Below are 16,499 nucleotides of genomic sequence, written 5' to 3'. Positions count from 1 at the left end.
AACCATGATCAAGTGGGATTCTTCCCAGGCATGCAAGGATGGTACAATATTTGCAAATCAATAAACATAATACATCACGTAAACAAAAGAAAAGACAAAAACCACATGATCATATCAATGGATGTGTAAAAAGCAACTGATAAGGTGCAGCATCCATGTATGGTAAAGACCCTCATCAAAGTGGGAATAAAGGGGGCATACCTCAACATAATAAAGGACATATATGAAAAACCTACAGCCAACCTCATACTCTACGGGCAAACACGAAAAGCTTTCCCACGAAGACAGGGAACAAAACAAGGTTGTCCGCTTTCACCACTTATATTCAACATGGTACTGGAAGTCCTAGCCACAGCGATCAGACAAGAAAAATAAAAGGCATCCAAATTGGAAAGGAGAAAGTAAAACTGTCATTATTTGCAGATGACATGACAGTGTATACTGAAAACCCCAAAGACTCCACCAAAAAACTACTCAACCTAATAAGTGAATTTGGCAAAACAGGGGAATACAAAGTCAACATTCAGAAATCAAAGGCATTTTTGTACACCAACAATGAAATGTCAGAATCAGAAATCAGGAAAAAAATCCCATTTGCTACAGCAACAAGAAAAAGAAAGTACCTAGGAATAAACTCAACCAAGGAGGTGAAAGACCTGTACTCAGAAAACTACACAACACTGAAGAAAGAAATCAAGGAAGATGCAAATAAATGGAACCATATACCATGTTCACGGATTGGAAGAATTAACATCATCAAAATGCCCATACTATCCAAAGCAATTTATACATTCAACGCAATCCCTATTAAAAAACCAATGACGTATTTCACAGATACAGAACAAACATTTCAAAAATTTATATGGAACCTTAAATGACACCGAATAGCCACAGCAATTTTTGAGAAAGAAGAACAAAGTAGGAGGGATCACAATACCTCACATCAAAGTATATTACAAGGCCGCTGTAATCAAAACAGTCTGGTGCTGACATAGGAACAGCCACATAGATCAATGGAACAGAAGAGAAAGCCCAGAAATCAACCCATGTCTCCATGGTCAATTAATATTCGACAAAGGGGACAGAAGCATAAAATGGAGTAGAAATAGCCTCTTCAACAAATGGTGTTGGGAGAGCTGGACAGCTACATGTAAAAAATTGAAACTAGACCACCAACTCACACCATACACAAAAATAAACTCGATGGATAAAAGACTTCAATATAAGTCACGACACCATAAAAGTCCTAGAGGAGAACATAGACAGGAAACTCTCAGATATTCCACACAGCAATGTTTTCACCGATATGTCCCCCAGAGCAAGGGACACAAAGGAAAGAATAAACAAATGGGACTCCATCAAATTAAGAAGCTTCTGCATGGCGGAAGAAAACATCAACAAAATGAAAAGGGAACCAACCATATGGGAAAATATATCTGCCAAAGATACCTAAGACAGGGGTTTGATCTACAAAATATATAAAGAACTCACACGACTCCACTCCAGGAAGACAAACAATCCAATTAGAAAATGAGCAAAGGACCTGAACAGACACTTCTCCAAGGAGGAGATACAGAGGGCCCAGAGACATATGAAAGGATGCTCCTCATCACTAGCCATCAGACAGATGCAAATTAAAACCACAATGAGATACCACTTCACACTAGTCAGAATGGCCATCATAAAAAGATCAACAAAACAACGGGTGCTCGCGAAGTTGTGGAAGAAAGAGAACCCTAGTCCACTGTTGGTGGGAATGCAGACTGGTGCAGCCACTGTGGAAAAGTGTGGAATTTCCTCAAAAAGCTAAAAACGGAACTGCCTTTTGACCCAGCGATCCCACTGTTGAGACTATACCCTACGAATCCTAAGACACCAATTCAAAAGAACCTATGCACCCCAATGTTCATAGCAGCACAATTTACAATAGCCAAGTGCTGGCAGCAACCGAAGTACCCATCAGTAAATGAGTGGATCAAAAAACTATGGTACATTTACACAATGGAATACCACACAGAAGAGCTACCACCCTTCACAACAGCATGGATGGAACTGGAGAGCACTATGCTAAGCAAAATAATCCAGGAGATGAAAGACAAATACCATATGATCTCACTTATAAGTGGAACCTAATCGACAGAACAAACAAGCAAGGAAAATATAACCAGCAACAATGAAAGAAAAAAGAAACCAACAGTAATGAGAGGGAAGGAGGGAGGAGGGTAACAGAGAAAAGAAGGGAAAGAGTTAAATCAAGGAACATGTATAAAGGACCCATGGACAAAGCCAGAGTGGGGAAGGATTGAGGGTGGGAGGTAGGGGTGGGTGGGGCAGGTGAAAGTGGTGGCAGGAAAATGGAGACAAAAGTATTTGAACAGTAACAAAAACAAAACAAAAAAATGAAAAGAAAGAAAGAAAGAAATTTCAGCAAGAGGCTCCAGTCTCTCAGAACCACTCAGCACAGACAACCAAACTCAAAGCTGAAGCCATTGCCATTTTCACCAGCCCATGAAGCCAAAGCCTACTGCCAATCCTGGCCTTAGAGGCTCAGTGTCCTCGACACAGGACCAAAGAACCCAGCGTATCCTGGGAACAGAAAAGGAGGCTATGGCCACACACGGCTATGTGGCCACAGGGCTGCACCTCTTCCTGAAGAGAGGACTCCAGCTGATTCAGCTTCTCCTCCTTCTTCTTGAGCAGGTTGTGGCCTTTCCGCATGGCTGACTGCATCTCATCCAGGTGCCTCTCCTCCTGCATTCAGGGAGGAAGGGGGGAGAAATGTGGGGACTTCCACTCAGATGCTGTAGTCCCAGCTTTGCCATTTGTCAAGTGGGTTATCCCGAGAAGATTACTTAACTCCAGTCTAGATTCTCATTGAAGAAAGAGAAACACTACTTTCCCTAGGGTGGTGAGAATTAGTTAAGGGTATATCACATGCTTAGCACTACACCCATATCTAATTAAGTTCTCACATGGTCACTGTAACCGAATGGTTATCATCACTGCTCCAACTACCACTACAGTCATCATTGTGGCCACTGTCATCAGGAGGGTACAGCAAAGCAGTGATAGGCCCGGAGCGGCACGCACACACCCGTGGGAAGTCTGCACTTTGTGTGAGCCTCCTGCCTGCTGCTCCACCATCCCCAGCCACGCGTGCTCACAGCTCTGACACCAACTGAATTTAAAGAGACCTCAAACATCTGTGATCCCAACTAACAAGAGCCATGACGTCTCTGGCTCTTCGATATGAATCAGGGTATCGAAGAAGTTCCAAAGAGAAATCACTCGGTCTTTGCTGAGTGTATACTCAAAACATTTTCAGTCATCAGTGAAGTCTTTAGGGTGATGGAATGGAGGAGCGAGGCCCTAAGTGCGAAATTTTGAAAAACCTTACTTATACCCTTCACCTAGGAAACAGGAATAACACCACCTGTCGTGCGTGCCATCTAGGGTTGCTGTGAGCACCAGGCGGCTCACGACCAGAGAAAGCACTCTGCACACTGCACACTGCGCACTGCCTCGGGGGTGTATGGTGCTCTCACCCTCGTAGAGATCCCTAACCTTTGTCACCTGTCCAGTTGCCCTAGAGGACCTGTAACTGCACAGGTCGCCACTGTCCTGGGAACCCCAGAATGCTCCACTGAGGGCAAGCCCCAAAATGAGTGTGGCCCTGGCCTGCCCTCCCCCGGGACTGCCGGGCCCGGCCTCCAAGCTCCTGACCTCCCGCAGGTCCTTCCGCACGTCCTCCAGGGCCTTGGTGCCTAGCGGGTCTTTGGCTGCACCCGGAGCACTGGCCAGCTCATGGCACCAGTGCTGCTGGGCGGCTTTCAGAACTATCTGCCGCCTCCGCATGGAGTGTTTCTGCCGCACCAGGAACTCCCTGGCACTGCGGAGAGCTACCCCCTCGGCAGAGAGGTAGTGCCGGAAGCTGTGGGAGGACAAGGTGGGGAGGGAGTGGAGGGTTGGGTGTGGAGAGGGCCAACAAAGACTCTGAGAGCCCTTGCTCTGGGTCACTTGACCACTTCCCCAGCAGATACCCATCCTGAGCACAATTGCTGGGCTGGGCCTGGACAATGTATAGGAATACTACAGCAGGCAGCATGTTGCACTGAGTCCTCCCACCCTGACTCTGAAAGGACTCCACATGGATGGCCAGACACTGCCTTCATCCTGACCCCCAACCAGGGATCAGCGGATCAGCATGCTATGTCCGCAGTCACAGTGACCATCTACTTGGCTTGCCAGAGAAGATTCCGCAGTCTCCCAACCCCCTTCCCTGAACCAAGCCCCCCTGGTGACTGCTGTCACCTCATTTCAGGTCACCCCAGCTCTGTGACACAGGCACTCACCCCTTCATGGCATCCTCAGCCCCAATAAAGACAGGCTATCAGAACTCACCTGTCCAGGGACAAGTCAGTGTCTTCCTTGCTCTGGGACAGAGAAGAGGGTACCTCTTCGGTCTGGCTCTAAGGACACATGGTAGGAAAGACCCACTAAATGCAACACAAACAGATACACTGCAGGCTCAAGGGGCACTGAACCCCGCCCAGGGTCAAGACACAGGCAGCTTTGCTGGCTGTTGGGCACCATTCACTCACAGATGGAAATGGGGCACTGGGAGTGACAGGCACAGGAGGTTAAGGCCATATACGAAGCAGCGCCAAGAGCCCTCCTGGCACCCTACCGCTCCTGCTGCCCCAGCCCAGCCACGCTGTCCCTTCCAAGACAGAGGAAAGCTCACAGTCCTAAGGGATTTCCTCAGGTCCTCGATGTGGAGATCCGGCTCCAAGCATGGGGAAGCACTGCTCTTCTCAACTGCCAGCTCTTTCAATGTGTCCTGCTTCCTCTGAGCTTTGGCTTCCAGGTCACTGTTGTGGAGGACAGTAGTGGGAGTTGCAGGGAGGTGAGGCAAGGTCACGTGATGGAGCAGACCAGGCAGCACACTGTCGGGACCCTTGGGCAGACTTCAAGCCCCAACGTCAGGTAGAAAATGAGACCATCCCTGTCCCTTCACTCCTGTCAAAGTCACTGAGGCAGGGCTGGGGCATGAATGGTAAAAGCAGGGACCCGAGCTATTCACAGCCTCCTAACACCCCCCTCTCCCTACAAAACAAAGCAGACAGAGCCTGGCTCTGCCTCCACCAGTTAACTGGGCCATGAGTAGACAGGGTTTGTGAGCAACACAGGTCAGAGGGCATTGGGTGGCTAAGTGCAGAGTGTCCACACTACCTGATGTGCTTCTGCAGCCTCTGAGTCTGGGTCTGCAGAAGATCCACCTGGGATTCCAGCTCCAACTTGTGGGTCCGAAGCTCACTGAGAATTCTTCGGAGCTGCTGGTTTGACTCCAATAGGTGGGTGTGCTCCTTCTTTGCCTCTTCCAGCTGCTGATGGGTGGCTGTGACTTCCTGGGGCAGAAGAAAAGACAGAGGCACCTGGAGAAACAATGAAGAGAAGGCAGGGAGCAGACCACCCTGGACACCAGGGATCCTGAGGAGCAGGGGAGAGAGGGCGGGACTGACATACCAAGGTCACCATGTCTTCGGTCAGAGGGTGTGCAGGCTTCTACCCTCCCCCCACAGCCCCACTGCCTGCGGTTCCTGAGTTGTGGAATAACCCCAATGCCCTGGAGAGGTCAAGTGAACAAAAAGTGGTGTGCTGCCGGGAGAGGAAAGGAAGGGAGTGGGGACAGACAAAGGAGGGATGCCAAGAGTCAGACAAACCTCGCTCTCCAGCTCAACCTGCTTCTTCACGTCAAGGAGCTGCTGCTTCTCCTTCCGGACAGTCTCCTCCCGAGGGGGTGAGGAAAAAAACGGGGCCCCTTGGCCAACTCCAGGCCCCAGGTGAGAGGGCAAAAAGGCCCATCCTCTCTTGGGGGAGCTATGACTCCAAGGTCAAGGGCACCTAGAGATCCTGTCCTCCACTCCCATGCCCTCACCTGAATGTCCAGCTCAGCCACTCTGGCCTTGACTTCTTTGGCTCTGGTTTCAAGTTCTACCTCTAAATCTCGAAGTTTCCTTTCCTGCACAGGAGCAAAGGTGGAAAAAAACATGTAAGTGTGGAAAGGGAACAAGGAATTAGCTGAGGGGCAGGAGGGGTCCTGACCCACCATCCCATGGCACATTCTCCAGATGGCTCGGGCTGCATCATTAGCCCCTGTGGCCTCCCAGAAAGCACCACGCCTTCTTTGTTTCCAGCGGTGGCAAGGAGAAGCAAAAGTGCCAGCCCCGTGGCCCTAGAGAGGCAGGCCTCCTCTTCTAAATCTGGGGATGGGCCCTGGCACAGAAAACAAAGAAGCAGAGATATCCCAGCTCAGGGATGGCCAATGAGAGGCCTTCACTCCTGAAGCTGTCAGGCTCCACCCTGCTGTCCTGCTACCCTAGTACTTTTCCACCCTGCATGGAGGTCAGCCCCAAGTGACTGTCCAGAGTCCCCACCTGCTCCCAGTGCCGATGCCGCAAGTCTTCCAGCCGCCTGTCTTGCTCCTGCCTCACGGTCTCCAGTTCCCGCTCGTGAGCCCTTCGCAGGCGCTCCAGTTCTCCGGTCAGGTGCCCCAGGAGCTCAGCCCGCTGCTTCCTCTCCTGCATGGAGGGTGGGGCCGCCCATGGGAGACGGCAGTGGCCCTCACACCCCTAAAACCACAGCCTCCCACTCCTGCCGCCTGGAGTCAGTCAGATCAAGGCCTCCATCTGTTCCCTGAGGCCAGCTCTTAGAGAATAGCATCAAGGATAGCATGGTCCTGCCCCCTAGAAGTCTGCACCCTGCTCTGCCACTGAGCAGAGGCTGGCCAGATGTCAAGAGGTATCCCCTGTGGGAACCTGCCTCTCCCACGGCTCCCCCACATACAGCTTCCCTCCCTCAAGGCAACAGAGGTCATCGGTAAATGATCTCTATTCTTCGGCAAGGTCACAATTGGTTTGGGAAGGAAGTCCACTACATTTCATCATGGCCTGCTATTTCTGCCCTGGGAAGGACTGTACGAGGAGTCTGGGACACTTGTTCCAGTCCCTGGAGCAGTAGCCTCGACGCCCTGGGCAGAGACCCACCTATGGGCTCAAGTCAGTCACCCCGCCATTTTTCACCCCAATGGAAGCAAGCCAGAGTGAGGCCTCTCAGATAAATGAACTCCCCCCACCCCACCAAGGCCAAGGGCCAAAGATGGGCAGGTACTATGCACACATGGGTTGGCTCTTGCCAGGCTATTTCTTGGTGTTCCAGAATTTCGATTAACCCTGGTAGCATGTTTTGTTAGGGTGGTTAAAACTGAAGGCTTTGAAATCAGTCTAGGCTTGAGTCCTGCCTCCTCTGCTTTTAGCCAGAGGGGCCTTGGGAAAGTTGTTCATGTACCTCAAGTCTCAGTTTCCTCATTTTTAAAACAGAGATAGTGATACTATGTATCTCCTAAGGGTGTTGTGAGGACTGAATGAGTTAATGTACACAAAGAGCTTAGAACAGTGCCTGGCATGTAGCACAAGCTCAACATTAGCCAGCATTACCATGAGGGGAAAGTGCAGCCTGCCTGATGGAGAAGCAGCGCTCCTCATCAAATGGTTTAGTAAAAAGGCAAAAAATGACTCCACCATTTCAGGGGGCCACGGAAGAAAGCCTCTCACAAACCAAGACCACAGTTTTTCCTCTGCCCTAGAGCCAGCTGGGAAAGGCCCAGGTTGTGTGCATGCGGGCACATGGGGGCCCATGCATGCAGAGGGTCGTGGCCGGGTCACCTCGGCTTCATACTGCTCTCTGGCCTCAGCCAGCACTTGCTGGTGCTCCTCCTTCATCTTGTCCATCTTCCTCTCATGTTCCCTTTCCACCTCCTGGCGCTTCTCTCTCAGGAGAGCACTGAGCTGCAGGGATACCACATGCAGAACTGAAGCACCTGAAGGTCTCATACACGCACACCTCTCCAAGGCTCCCACCCACATGACACACACATGGCGATACCCCAGCTACCACCTCCCCACATGCAGGGGGCATGGAGGTGGAGAAGGACCTGGCCTCAAGGGAACTGAAACGTAAGAAGGGAACCAGAAGCTCTAACCCCAGCTGAGCCATCTGAAGCAAAGAGGAGGGCCCTTTGGGCCAGGATGGCCTGGCCAACCAACAGAGCATCCACAACAGCACACAGAAAGTGGAAGAGGCAGACCAGCATTTACCTCTTGCTCGTACTCTAGCACTTGGTGAACTCTGTGCTGCGCTCTCTGCTCCGCCCTCCCCAGGCTTTCCTGTAGCTGGGCCTCCTCTTTCTGCTGAGCTTCCTCTATCTTCTTCTGGAGGCTGGAGACCACCTGAGCAAGCCCCAGCACAGAGGGGTTTCACTCTCCAAGAGCACTATAGTGGCTGGGGGGGGACTTACCTCCCAGGGACCCAGTGCTCCTCCCCTTGGGGCTGTGGCAAGAGAGGCTCCCTACGTCATGGCAGGGATGGGACTATCAGTGAAGGGGTCTTGAGGATGATGCACAAGGACCATCATAACCAGGCTCTGCCTTGCAGGCGTAGCCTGCAGCACCTACCTGTCTATGCTTGGCCTTCAGGGAGGAAGAGAGCTGCTCCAGCTCAGCTCTGTGCTCCCTCTCTAGCGCTGCCACCGCCTGGGGAGCAACAAAGGGTCTGTGAGGGATGCAGGGCAGGGAAGGCAGGCTGGGCACTGACCCTGGAGGAAGGAGGAGTCAGGAAACCCATCCCTGACGCTCTGCACACGAAAAGGCCAAGAGGAAACACAGGAACATCTCTGTTCCTTCAATATAACTCAGTCCCTAAAAGTCTGCAACTAGCAAATGAACAGGAACACGAAGGACAGAGTGGAGGGGCATTGAGGTAAAGCCTCAGGTCACTGCTTCCATGCCCTGCCTCTGGGCTAGGCCACGGTCACTTGGGTGACACTCATGCCTATGAATGTGACCCAAGGCAGGAAGGGCTGGGGGTTTTAGCACCATCTACCCGAGCACTTGCAGTACAATGTTCTCCCCAACGCTGTTGGTGTTTCTCCTTGTCTGAGAGCTGAAGCTCCACCCTTAACCAAAAGAAAACAGAAGTTCCCTGTGGTCTGACAGCTACTGACTTCAGCCTCTTACCTAGAGACAGACCCTCAGATCCAAGGGACAGGGAGTAAGGACAAAGAAGGAAAAAACTCCTCTAAGAGTGCTAACCTCTCATACTAAGGCAGGAAAGGGAGAGAGACGAAAGGCCATCACAGCTGTCCCTCGGGGACAAGGACGGGGACAAGGACAGAGACAAGGCACACTTGTCTCGGGACCTCTGGTCTGCTTTAAGTTCTTTTAGTAATGAAATCTTCCCAAGCCCACAGGCCATTTCCCCTCAAACTTTTCCACTGCCATTGACAACACCCACCTGCCACTGGCCCAGCTGGCCCCAGATGAAGCATTTGGACACCTCCAGCACCCTCAGCTCTGCCATGTGGACCAGGGCTGGCACCTGCCCTGAGACAAGCTGGATCCACATGGGGCAATGGGCGCACAGCCTCTGCATCCATCTGTGCAATTCCCACTCTTTGTCTGGCTCCCCAACCTGCATGCCCAAGGTTGGCTCTTCCTCCACACTCAGTCCCTCCCTAGGCAGCCCAGGGCACGTCCAAGAAGAAGGTCCCAACTCTATTTGCTCACTTCTTCCCTCTCTCCTTCCAGCTGCTCCCTCAGCTGCTGCAGAGCCTTCTCCTTCTCAGCATTCAGGGCAGCCTGCTCTCTCTTCCCCAAAGCCTCCATCTCTTCCTTGAGCTGCTCCAGCATTTGCTTGTTTCTCTGTTCCAAGCTGGCCCTCTCGCTCTTCTGTAGAGACTCCAACTTCTCTCTCATCCTCTGCAGGGAAGCCTCTTGCTCAGCCCTGGCCAAAGAGAAGGAAATGGAGACAGACCTATACGTTCAGGGGTGCCCCCACAGCGCTGGCCAGCTCACGGCAGGCACTCACTTGATCTGGTCCTCATCTGCTTCTGCCTGGGACTGGGCCTGGGCCCGGAGTTGGGAGAGCCTCCGGCTTTCCTCCTCTCTCATCCGAGTCCCCTCTTCCTCAGTGGCTTTCTGTAGCTGCTCCTTCAGAAAACTGGGAAAGAAAAGAAAGGCAAGTTTGCTGGAGGGCCCACAGGTCTTTCCTCTTCTAGTCTTAATCCCCGGCTCTCAGCCTCAAAGACCTGTAGCCTGACTGTGAAGCTTCTAAACTCTTAAAGGTGAGCCTAATCTCAATCTCTGGGTCCTGCTGCCTCCGTGAAAGGCTCCCCAGGGTAAGGAGGCCATGAATTCCACCTGCCCTTTACCTCAGGAAGCAGATTACAGGCTGCCTGGTCCCAAAACAGCATTTCTTCCAAAGGCGCCCCTCTGCCTCCAAGTTCACCTTGGCATGGCGTTCATTCAAGGACACATACAGGCTGACCCCAACCTGACTCTGGTTCCATATCCTTTCACTCTCTACCCCACAGATTCTGTTTTAGCCACATCAGATGAGCCACCACCTCTAAATCCTACCACACTCTTCCTTGCCTCTTGGCCTTTGTTCATGCTGGTTCCTCTGCCTAGAATCCCCTTTTCTTCCTGACAAACCCATATTCATTATTCAGTACTCAGCTCCATCCTCTCAGAGAAGTCTGACTCCCTCCAAGGTCGTCAATCTACTCCCGTGCCAGTCTATACCATGCATCATAGTGCATCATAATTAATCATTTGTAAATCTGTTTTCCTTTCACGTCTGGGAGCTTCTCCAGAGAAAGAATCTTGTCTTAAAATTTGTTATATCCCATGTACCGAACACAGAAACTAACATGAAGTAGGTGCTCAATAAATGTTTGTTGAATTTGAACAGTATCACCAGCTCCAAAATAAAAGCAAGCTTTGATTATCTATGAGGGTACCTTTTTTACAGACCAACGACGGTCAGCATTTCACCCCAAGTGGATATGCTCTGCTCACACAAACCACACCCTCCTCACAGAGGCTCAATGGCCAGGGCTGTGTGCTGGCCGCTCAGGGCACTCAAGCCTAAGAACAAGATGACTCAGAAGACAATTTCTCTGAGAAGCTCCTGTAATGAATTCCAAAGCCATGAAAAATTTAGGACTGTTTCCTATTTCAAGTTATCAGCACCACTGCTCTCTCCTCCATTATGACAGAAAACTTGAGTTAGGTAAAAATCGTTCCTTCTAGATTCCCCAGGAACCCTTTCTCTGTTCTTTGGCTAAGTTTTATGCATAGTACCACAGAATGTTAAGAGCTGGAAGGGTCTTCTGAGGTGAAGACCTTCATTTATAACTCTCTTTCTTCATCTTACAATGAGATCCAATCTCTTCATTTTACATCTAAAGAAACTAATGGTCAACATGAATAGACATTTCTCCAAAGAGGATACGCAAATGGCCAATAGACATGTGAAAAGATGCTCAATATCACTAATTATTAGAGAGATGCAGATTAAAACTGAAATGAGATAGTACCTCACGCCTGTAAGAATGGCTAGCATCCATAAATCAACAAACAACAAGTGTTGACAAGGATGTGGGGAGAAAGGAACCCTTGTGCACTGTTGGTGGGAAGGCAGGCTGGTGCAGCCACTGTAGAAAGCTGTATGGAGTTTCCTCAAAATATTAAAAATGGATCTGCCTTATGATCCAGCAATTCTACTTCTGAGAGTATATCCAAAGAATCTTGAAACACCAATTCAAAAGAATATATGCACCAGAAGCAGCCCAAGTGTCCATCAGTAAATGAGTGGATCAAAAAGGTGTGGTACATTTACACAATGGAATACTATTCAGCAGTGAGAAAGAAGGAACTCTCACCCTTTGCGACAGCATGGATGGACCTGGAGAGCATTATGCAAAGTAAAATAAGCCAGTCAGAGAAAGTCAAATACCATATGATTTCACTCATATGTGGAAATGCTGTCAGAGGGAAACAGAGGTTGCGGGTAAAAAAGCTGAAGATATTAAGCAAAAAAACAAAACAAAACAGAAACAATCTCATAGACACAGACAACAGTATGGTGATTACCAGGGGAGAAGGAGGTGCTTGAGAAGGTAGATGAAGGAAAAGGGGGTATAAATGGTGATGGAAGGAGACCTGACTTGGGGTGCTGAATCATCCCAATAAATTCAATTGAAAAAAGAGAGAGAGAGAGAGAAAGAAACTAAGGGTCAGCCTGCCTGCCTTCCTGCCTGACTACTCATTCAAGAAATATCCGCCTTACACCCTGGCTGATGTGGCTCAGTGTATTGAGCACTGGCCTGCGAACGCACCAAAGGGTCACTGGTTCGATTCCCAGTCAGGGCACATGCCTGGGTTGCGGACCAGATCCCCAGTAGGTGGAGTGCAAGAGGCAACCACACATTAATGCTTCTCTCCCTCTCTCCCTCCCTTCCCCTCTCCTCTAAAAATAAAATCTTAGAAAAAAGAAAAAGAAATACCTGCATTACAAAATAGTCAAGGATATAAAGTACAGCATAGGAAATATAGTCAATAATATTATATTAACTAAGTATGGCGCCCATTGTATGGGTACTAGAAGTACCAGGAGAAACACTTTGTAAAATATATGATTGTCTAACCACTACGCTAAACAACTGAAACTAATACAAAATAATATTGAATGTAAACTGTAACTTAACATTTTTTTAAATTGAAAATAAAGAAACAATTTGCTATAAGGTGTGGCTTCCAGAAATTTCTACCAAGTGGAAGCTTCCCAGCAGAGAGGCCCCACCTCTCAGGAAGGCTCATGTGTAAACAAAAACAGGGTTCTCATGAAGAACTTTTTTGAAGAGACCCAGGCAAGGCCCTGCCCACAGAGATGTCATTTAGTAAAGACTGCTGAAACTATATTGATTTCAACTGAAAGTAAAAACAAGAGCTACCACCTGTTGTGACTACTGTGCTACAGGTCCTGAGGCAGATACCTTTGGCATGCTAGTCTTCACCAAAACCTAAGAGGGCTCTGGACAGCCCTCTGGAGTTGGGGGTTTGGGGAGGATGGAAAGCACAGTCAGCTAAGCTTCAGAAGAACCAGGAAGGGAGGGGGAGCCTGGTGGACTGACAGGGAAACACTGCAAGGATTTTCTTCTAGGCACTGCCTCTAAAGGTGAGGTGAGCCCCACCCTGTTTGGGTCAATTTTCAGTTGGCTGAGAAAGGAGGATGCTACGGAGGGATCTGTTCTGTGGGATGCTCTCTGGCAGGGGATCTGGGCAGTTGGGGGGTTGATTTAAGGATGGACCCTGGCTCAGAAGATCCTGTGTTGGGCTAATGAGAGAGATTGTTCCCAACCCTCTAGAGAGTCGATATTGGTTGCCTGTTAGCTTCTCTAAATAAAGCATGTGTATATACTCCTTGTTATTTATAATATAAAAAAAAAAAAGTAAGTCTCTACCACTTTTGGATGCTCTAAGAGGTAAGATTTAGATGTCAGCTAAATTGCCAAGTAAGTGAATTATATTAACACCTTTTCATAGCACTTTTCCCACCCTGCGATTGTGACAGAGGTTACTTATTATCTTCTCAATATCCATTCTACCATTTTCCTACTAACAGAACCGTGATTTTATTCTATCAGGTAAAGACATCTAGCTAAAGGACTACATTTCCCAGTCTCCTTTGCAACCAGGGATAACCAATGAGATTTAAGTGAAAATTATCAGGTTGAGTTTCTAGGAAAACGCCCTTAATGGGACTGAAGGCGCTAGAAGGAATCCCCTTTTATACTCTACCCCTGTTCTTCCTGCCTGAAGCATAAACATGATGGCTAGAGATCCAGCAGCTACACTGGACTGTGAAGAGACCCTGAGAGTAAAGTCCTGCACTAAAGAAGTAGAGATTAAGAAGACAGGGACCCGGTGACTCTGGGGAGCCACTATGCCAACTCAAGACTTCCTGTTCTTATAGAAATAAACCTTTAGGTTGTTTATACATATATACACACAATCACATATATACAGGCCCAGCCCAGGCTGAAGTGTTTTATTTGTCTAGAGCCTCCCAGCCAAATACTCAAAGAGCAGAAACCCAAAGAGAAACCAGTGGGTCCTGGGCAAGAGCACTTCACACTGCATCATCACGTGGCCCCACCAATGATACTGGGTCCCAGCAGGGACCTGACTCCCAGGAAAGATGACACATAGTAATTAAGAAAACAGGCTTGAGAGGCAAGCCTCCTGGGTTAAGCTGACTCTGCTGCTGCTTCTCAGCTTCCATACCTTGGGCAAGTTGACCTAACCTTTTGGTGCTTCAATTTCTCCGTCTATATTATAGATTCTGTGAAATGGAGTTGATAATAACACCTCATAAAAGCTGTTCAGAAGACTAAACAAATTAACAGATATAAAGCCCATGGACACCCTGGCTGGTGTGGCTCCATGGAATGAGCGCTGGCCTGTGAACCAAAAGGTCGCTGGTTCAATTCCCGGTCAGGGCACATGCCTGGGTTGCGGTCCAGGTCCCCAGCTGGGGGCGTACAAGAGGCAACCTGTCAATGTTTCTCTCACACATCAATGTTCCTCTTCCTCTCTTCCCTCACCCCTCTAAAATATAATTAAATAAATTAATGAACAAACATGAAAAAATAAAAAAGCTCACAGAACACCATAATCTCTCAAAAAATCTTAGCTGTTCCCATTATGATCGTGCCACCCGACTCCCTGCCAAAAAGAGGGGTGTCATGAGCCTTGGCTAGGGAGCCCATTCCTCCACACAGGCCACCAAAGAGGAGTCTTGATGGGACTGTGGGCATCCCACTGGTCTCCAGGGTGGGAGGAGGGTTTCTCTTGCTCCAAATGTCACTGCCAGGCCCCAGGTAGCTTGTCTAAGGAGAGTGGCAGGACCTAAGGGACTTCTCTTTCTGTTGGTGAAGTTGGAGGATCTCGTCCTCCTCCTCCTGCCACAGCTTCTCCCGCAACTGCTGCATCTTCTCTTGCTTCAGTTCCAGTAGCTGCCTCTGGTCTTGCTCCAGTTCTTGGGCCACTGCCTCTTCCATGGCTTTCAAGGTGGCCTCTGAGAGCTGCTTTGGGGGAGCCAGGAGCTCTGGAGATCGCCTACCAAGGATGGGGTCAGGAATAGCATTTCACAAGTTTTAGTATCCACCCACGTTTTGGCATCAAGGTTGTAGAGCTACAGTTCATCACAAACCCTGATGGAGGGCCCATGATCAGGAATCACACATGCAAATCAGGTCACCCAAGGGCAGGCAATAAGGCTTCCCCTCTCAGAGATGCAGGCAGCATCTGTTCTTGAAGACAAGCCCCAGTGTGGCTGTATAAGGCCCCAAAAGCCTAGGGAGAAGGGCAGCCCATGGCAGGACCTGGCAGATTGTGACCCAAGGTGAAGATGGAGCTCAGGAGCTGGCAGCAGCAGGGAGAAATTAAAGCTCCGTCTGTAACAGACTCTTCCCCAGAATGGCTCAAGACCCTGTTCTGTCTCTACCCTAAGGCTCTGCCTGCTGCCTGAGGCTCATGTCAGCAGTTTGGGATGTCCTCAGAGGCTGCTCTTTGCCTCCCAAACTGAAAAGAGGCCCATCTATATGAGTCTGTGGGAAAAGCAGCAGCATCTAGACTCGTCGGTGAAGGTCCAGGAAAGGGGAAATCTCCACCCCACACTGCCAAGGGAGAGAGGCAGGATACCATTCCCTAAGCCAAAGGGAGTAGCAGATGCACAACAGGAATGCCATGCTCCGTATCTCCCCAATGATGCAATGCTTTCATCTACTTAAATTCAGTATTTGGGTAAATACTGAAATGGGTAAAAGAAATTCAGAGCTAACCTGGATGCATAAGGTGGGTGGTAAGATAAGGATTAATGTAACAAGGTTGTTTGTTGCTTGTATGGTGGTTCTTAAAAGAAATACCAAAAGAGAAACCGCAAGGACATTTAAAACAATGAAAGCATAAGCAGGATAAAGTCTGTTACCTCCCAAAGTGGCTTTCCTAAAAGCCAGTATGTGTTCGCACTCCCATGTCCTAGATCTTACGTTAGCAATTGATCTTGCCACACAACCATCACCCTTCTCCCACAGTGCTCAGGCTGTGGCAGGCCTGGCCTGCTGACTCAGCCAATTGCAGCAGCATGTGGGCATAGCCCACATCGAAGTGCACTGGAGCGAAAGTGGCACAGGGGAACCAGTGTCCGTCTAAGGTCACAGAGCCCTCTTCGCCCTCCCGCTCTAGCAGTGCAGCAGATGGAAGGCAGCGTGAGGGGTCAGACTGGAACAGCAGAAGAAAACAAGCCTTTGGAATAATTCCAGTTTGGTCCCTTGAGACCACAGAGAGAAGGAAGACATAAAAGGCCAATGACATCTCTGAAATACCGTGAAAATCTTTCCTTCTGCCGTTCCTAAAATCATAACTCAGACCAGAAACAGTCTTGAGCTATGCTTTCAATTTTCTTCTGCTTCCAGCTCCATCTCCCCCCTCCTTCCAATTCCCAGCTTCCTCTTGGTCCCCCGACACAGCCCAATGGATGCAGATGTAAGAAATGTGGATGCCACCTCCTCTGAGAACCCTGCCCTTGGAAAGAGC

At 49.3% G+C, this 16,499-nt stretch overlaps 1 protein-coding gene across 1 annotated transcript in view; it reads right to left on the bottom strand.

The window, feature by feature from the left end:
• The window catches only part of CEP164 (centrosomal protein 164), a 73,492-nt gene that overhangs the window by 3,912 nt on the left and 53,081 nt on the right, over positions 1-16,499 (bottom strand). Inside the window, exons 16-29 of the mRNA XM_054592321.1 lie at positions 14,811-15,020; positions 9,925-10,056; positions 9,624-9,840; positions 8,514-8,591; positions 8,157-8,288; positions 7,725-7,847; positions 6,438-6,581; positions 5,939-6,022; positions 5,724-5,789; positions 5,233-5,408; positions 4,745-4,871; positions 4,402-4,469; positions 3,724-3,931; positions 2,644-2,751 (exon numbers count right to left, since the gene is read on the bottom strand). Coding sequence (XP_054448296.1) covers positions 2,644-2,751; positions 3,724-3,931; positions 4,402-4,469; positions 4,745-4,871; positions 5,233-5,408; positions 5,724-5,789; positions 5,939-6,022; positions 6,438-6,581; positions 7,725-7,847; positions 8,157-8,288; positions 8,514-8,591; positions 9,624-9,840; positions 9,925-10,056; positions 14,811-15,020 — 1,873 coding nt within the window. The remainder of the gene's footprint in view (positions 1-2,643; positions 2,752-3,723; positions 3,932-4,401; positions 4,470-4,744; positions 4,872-5,232; positions 5,409-5,723; positions 5,790-5,938; positions 6,023-6,437; positions 6,582-7,724; positions 7,848-8,156; positions 8,289-8,513; positions 8,592-9,623; positions 9,841-9,924; positions 10,057-14,810; positions 15,021-16,499) is intronic.

The sequence above is a fragment of the Pteronotus mesoamericanus genome, unplaced genomic scaffold (assembly GCF_021234165.1).
Source record: "Pteronotus mesoamericanus isolate MK-2021 breed Mesoamerican mustached bat unplaced genomic scaffold, CSHL_Meso_final scaffold_36, whole genome shotgun sequence".
Classification (NCBI taxonomy): domain Eukaryota; kingdom Metazoa; phylum Chordata; class Mammalia; order Chiroptera; family Mormoopidae; genus Pteronotus; species Pteronotus mesoamericanus.
Note: the sequence above shows the minus strand (reverse complement) of the source record. Positions and strands in the feature narration are given on the sequence as shown.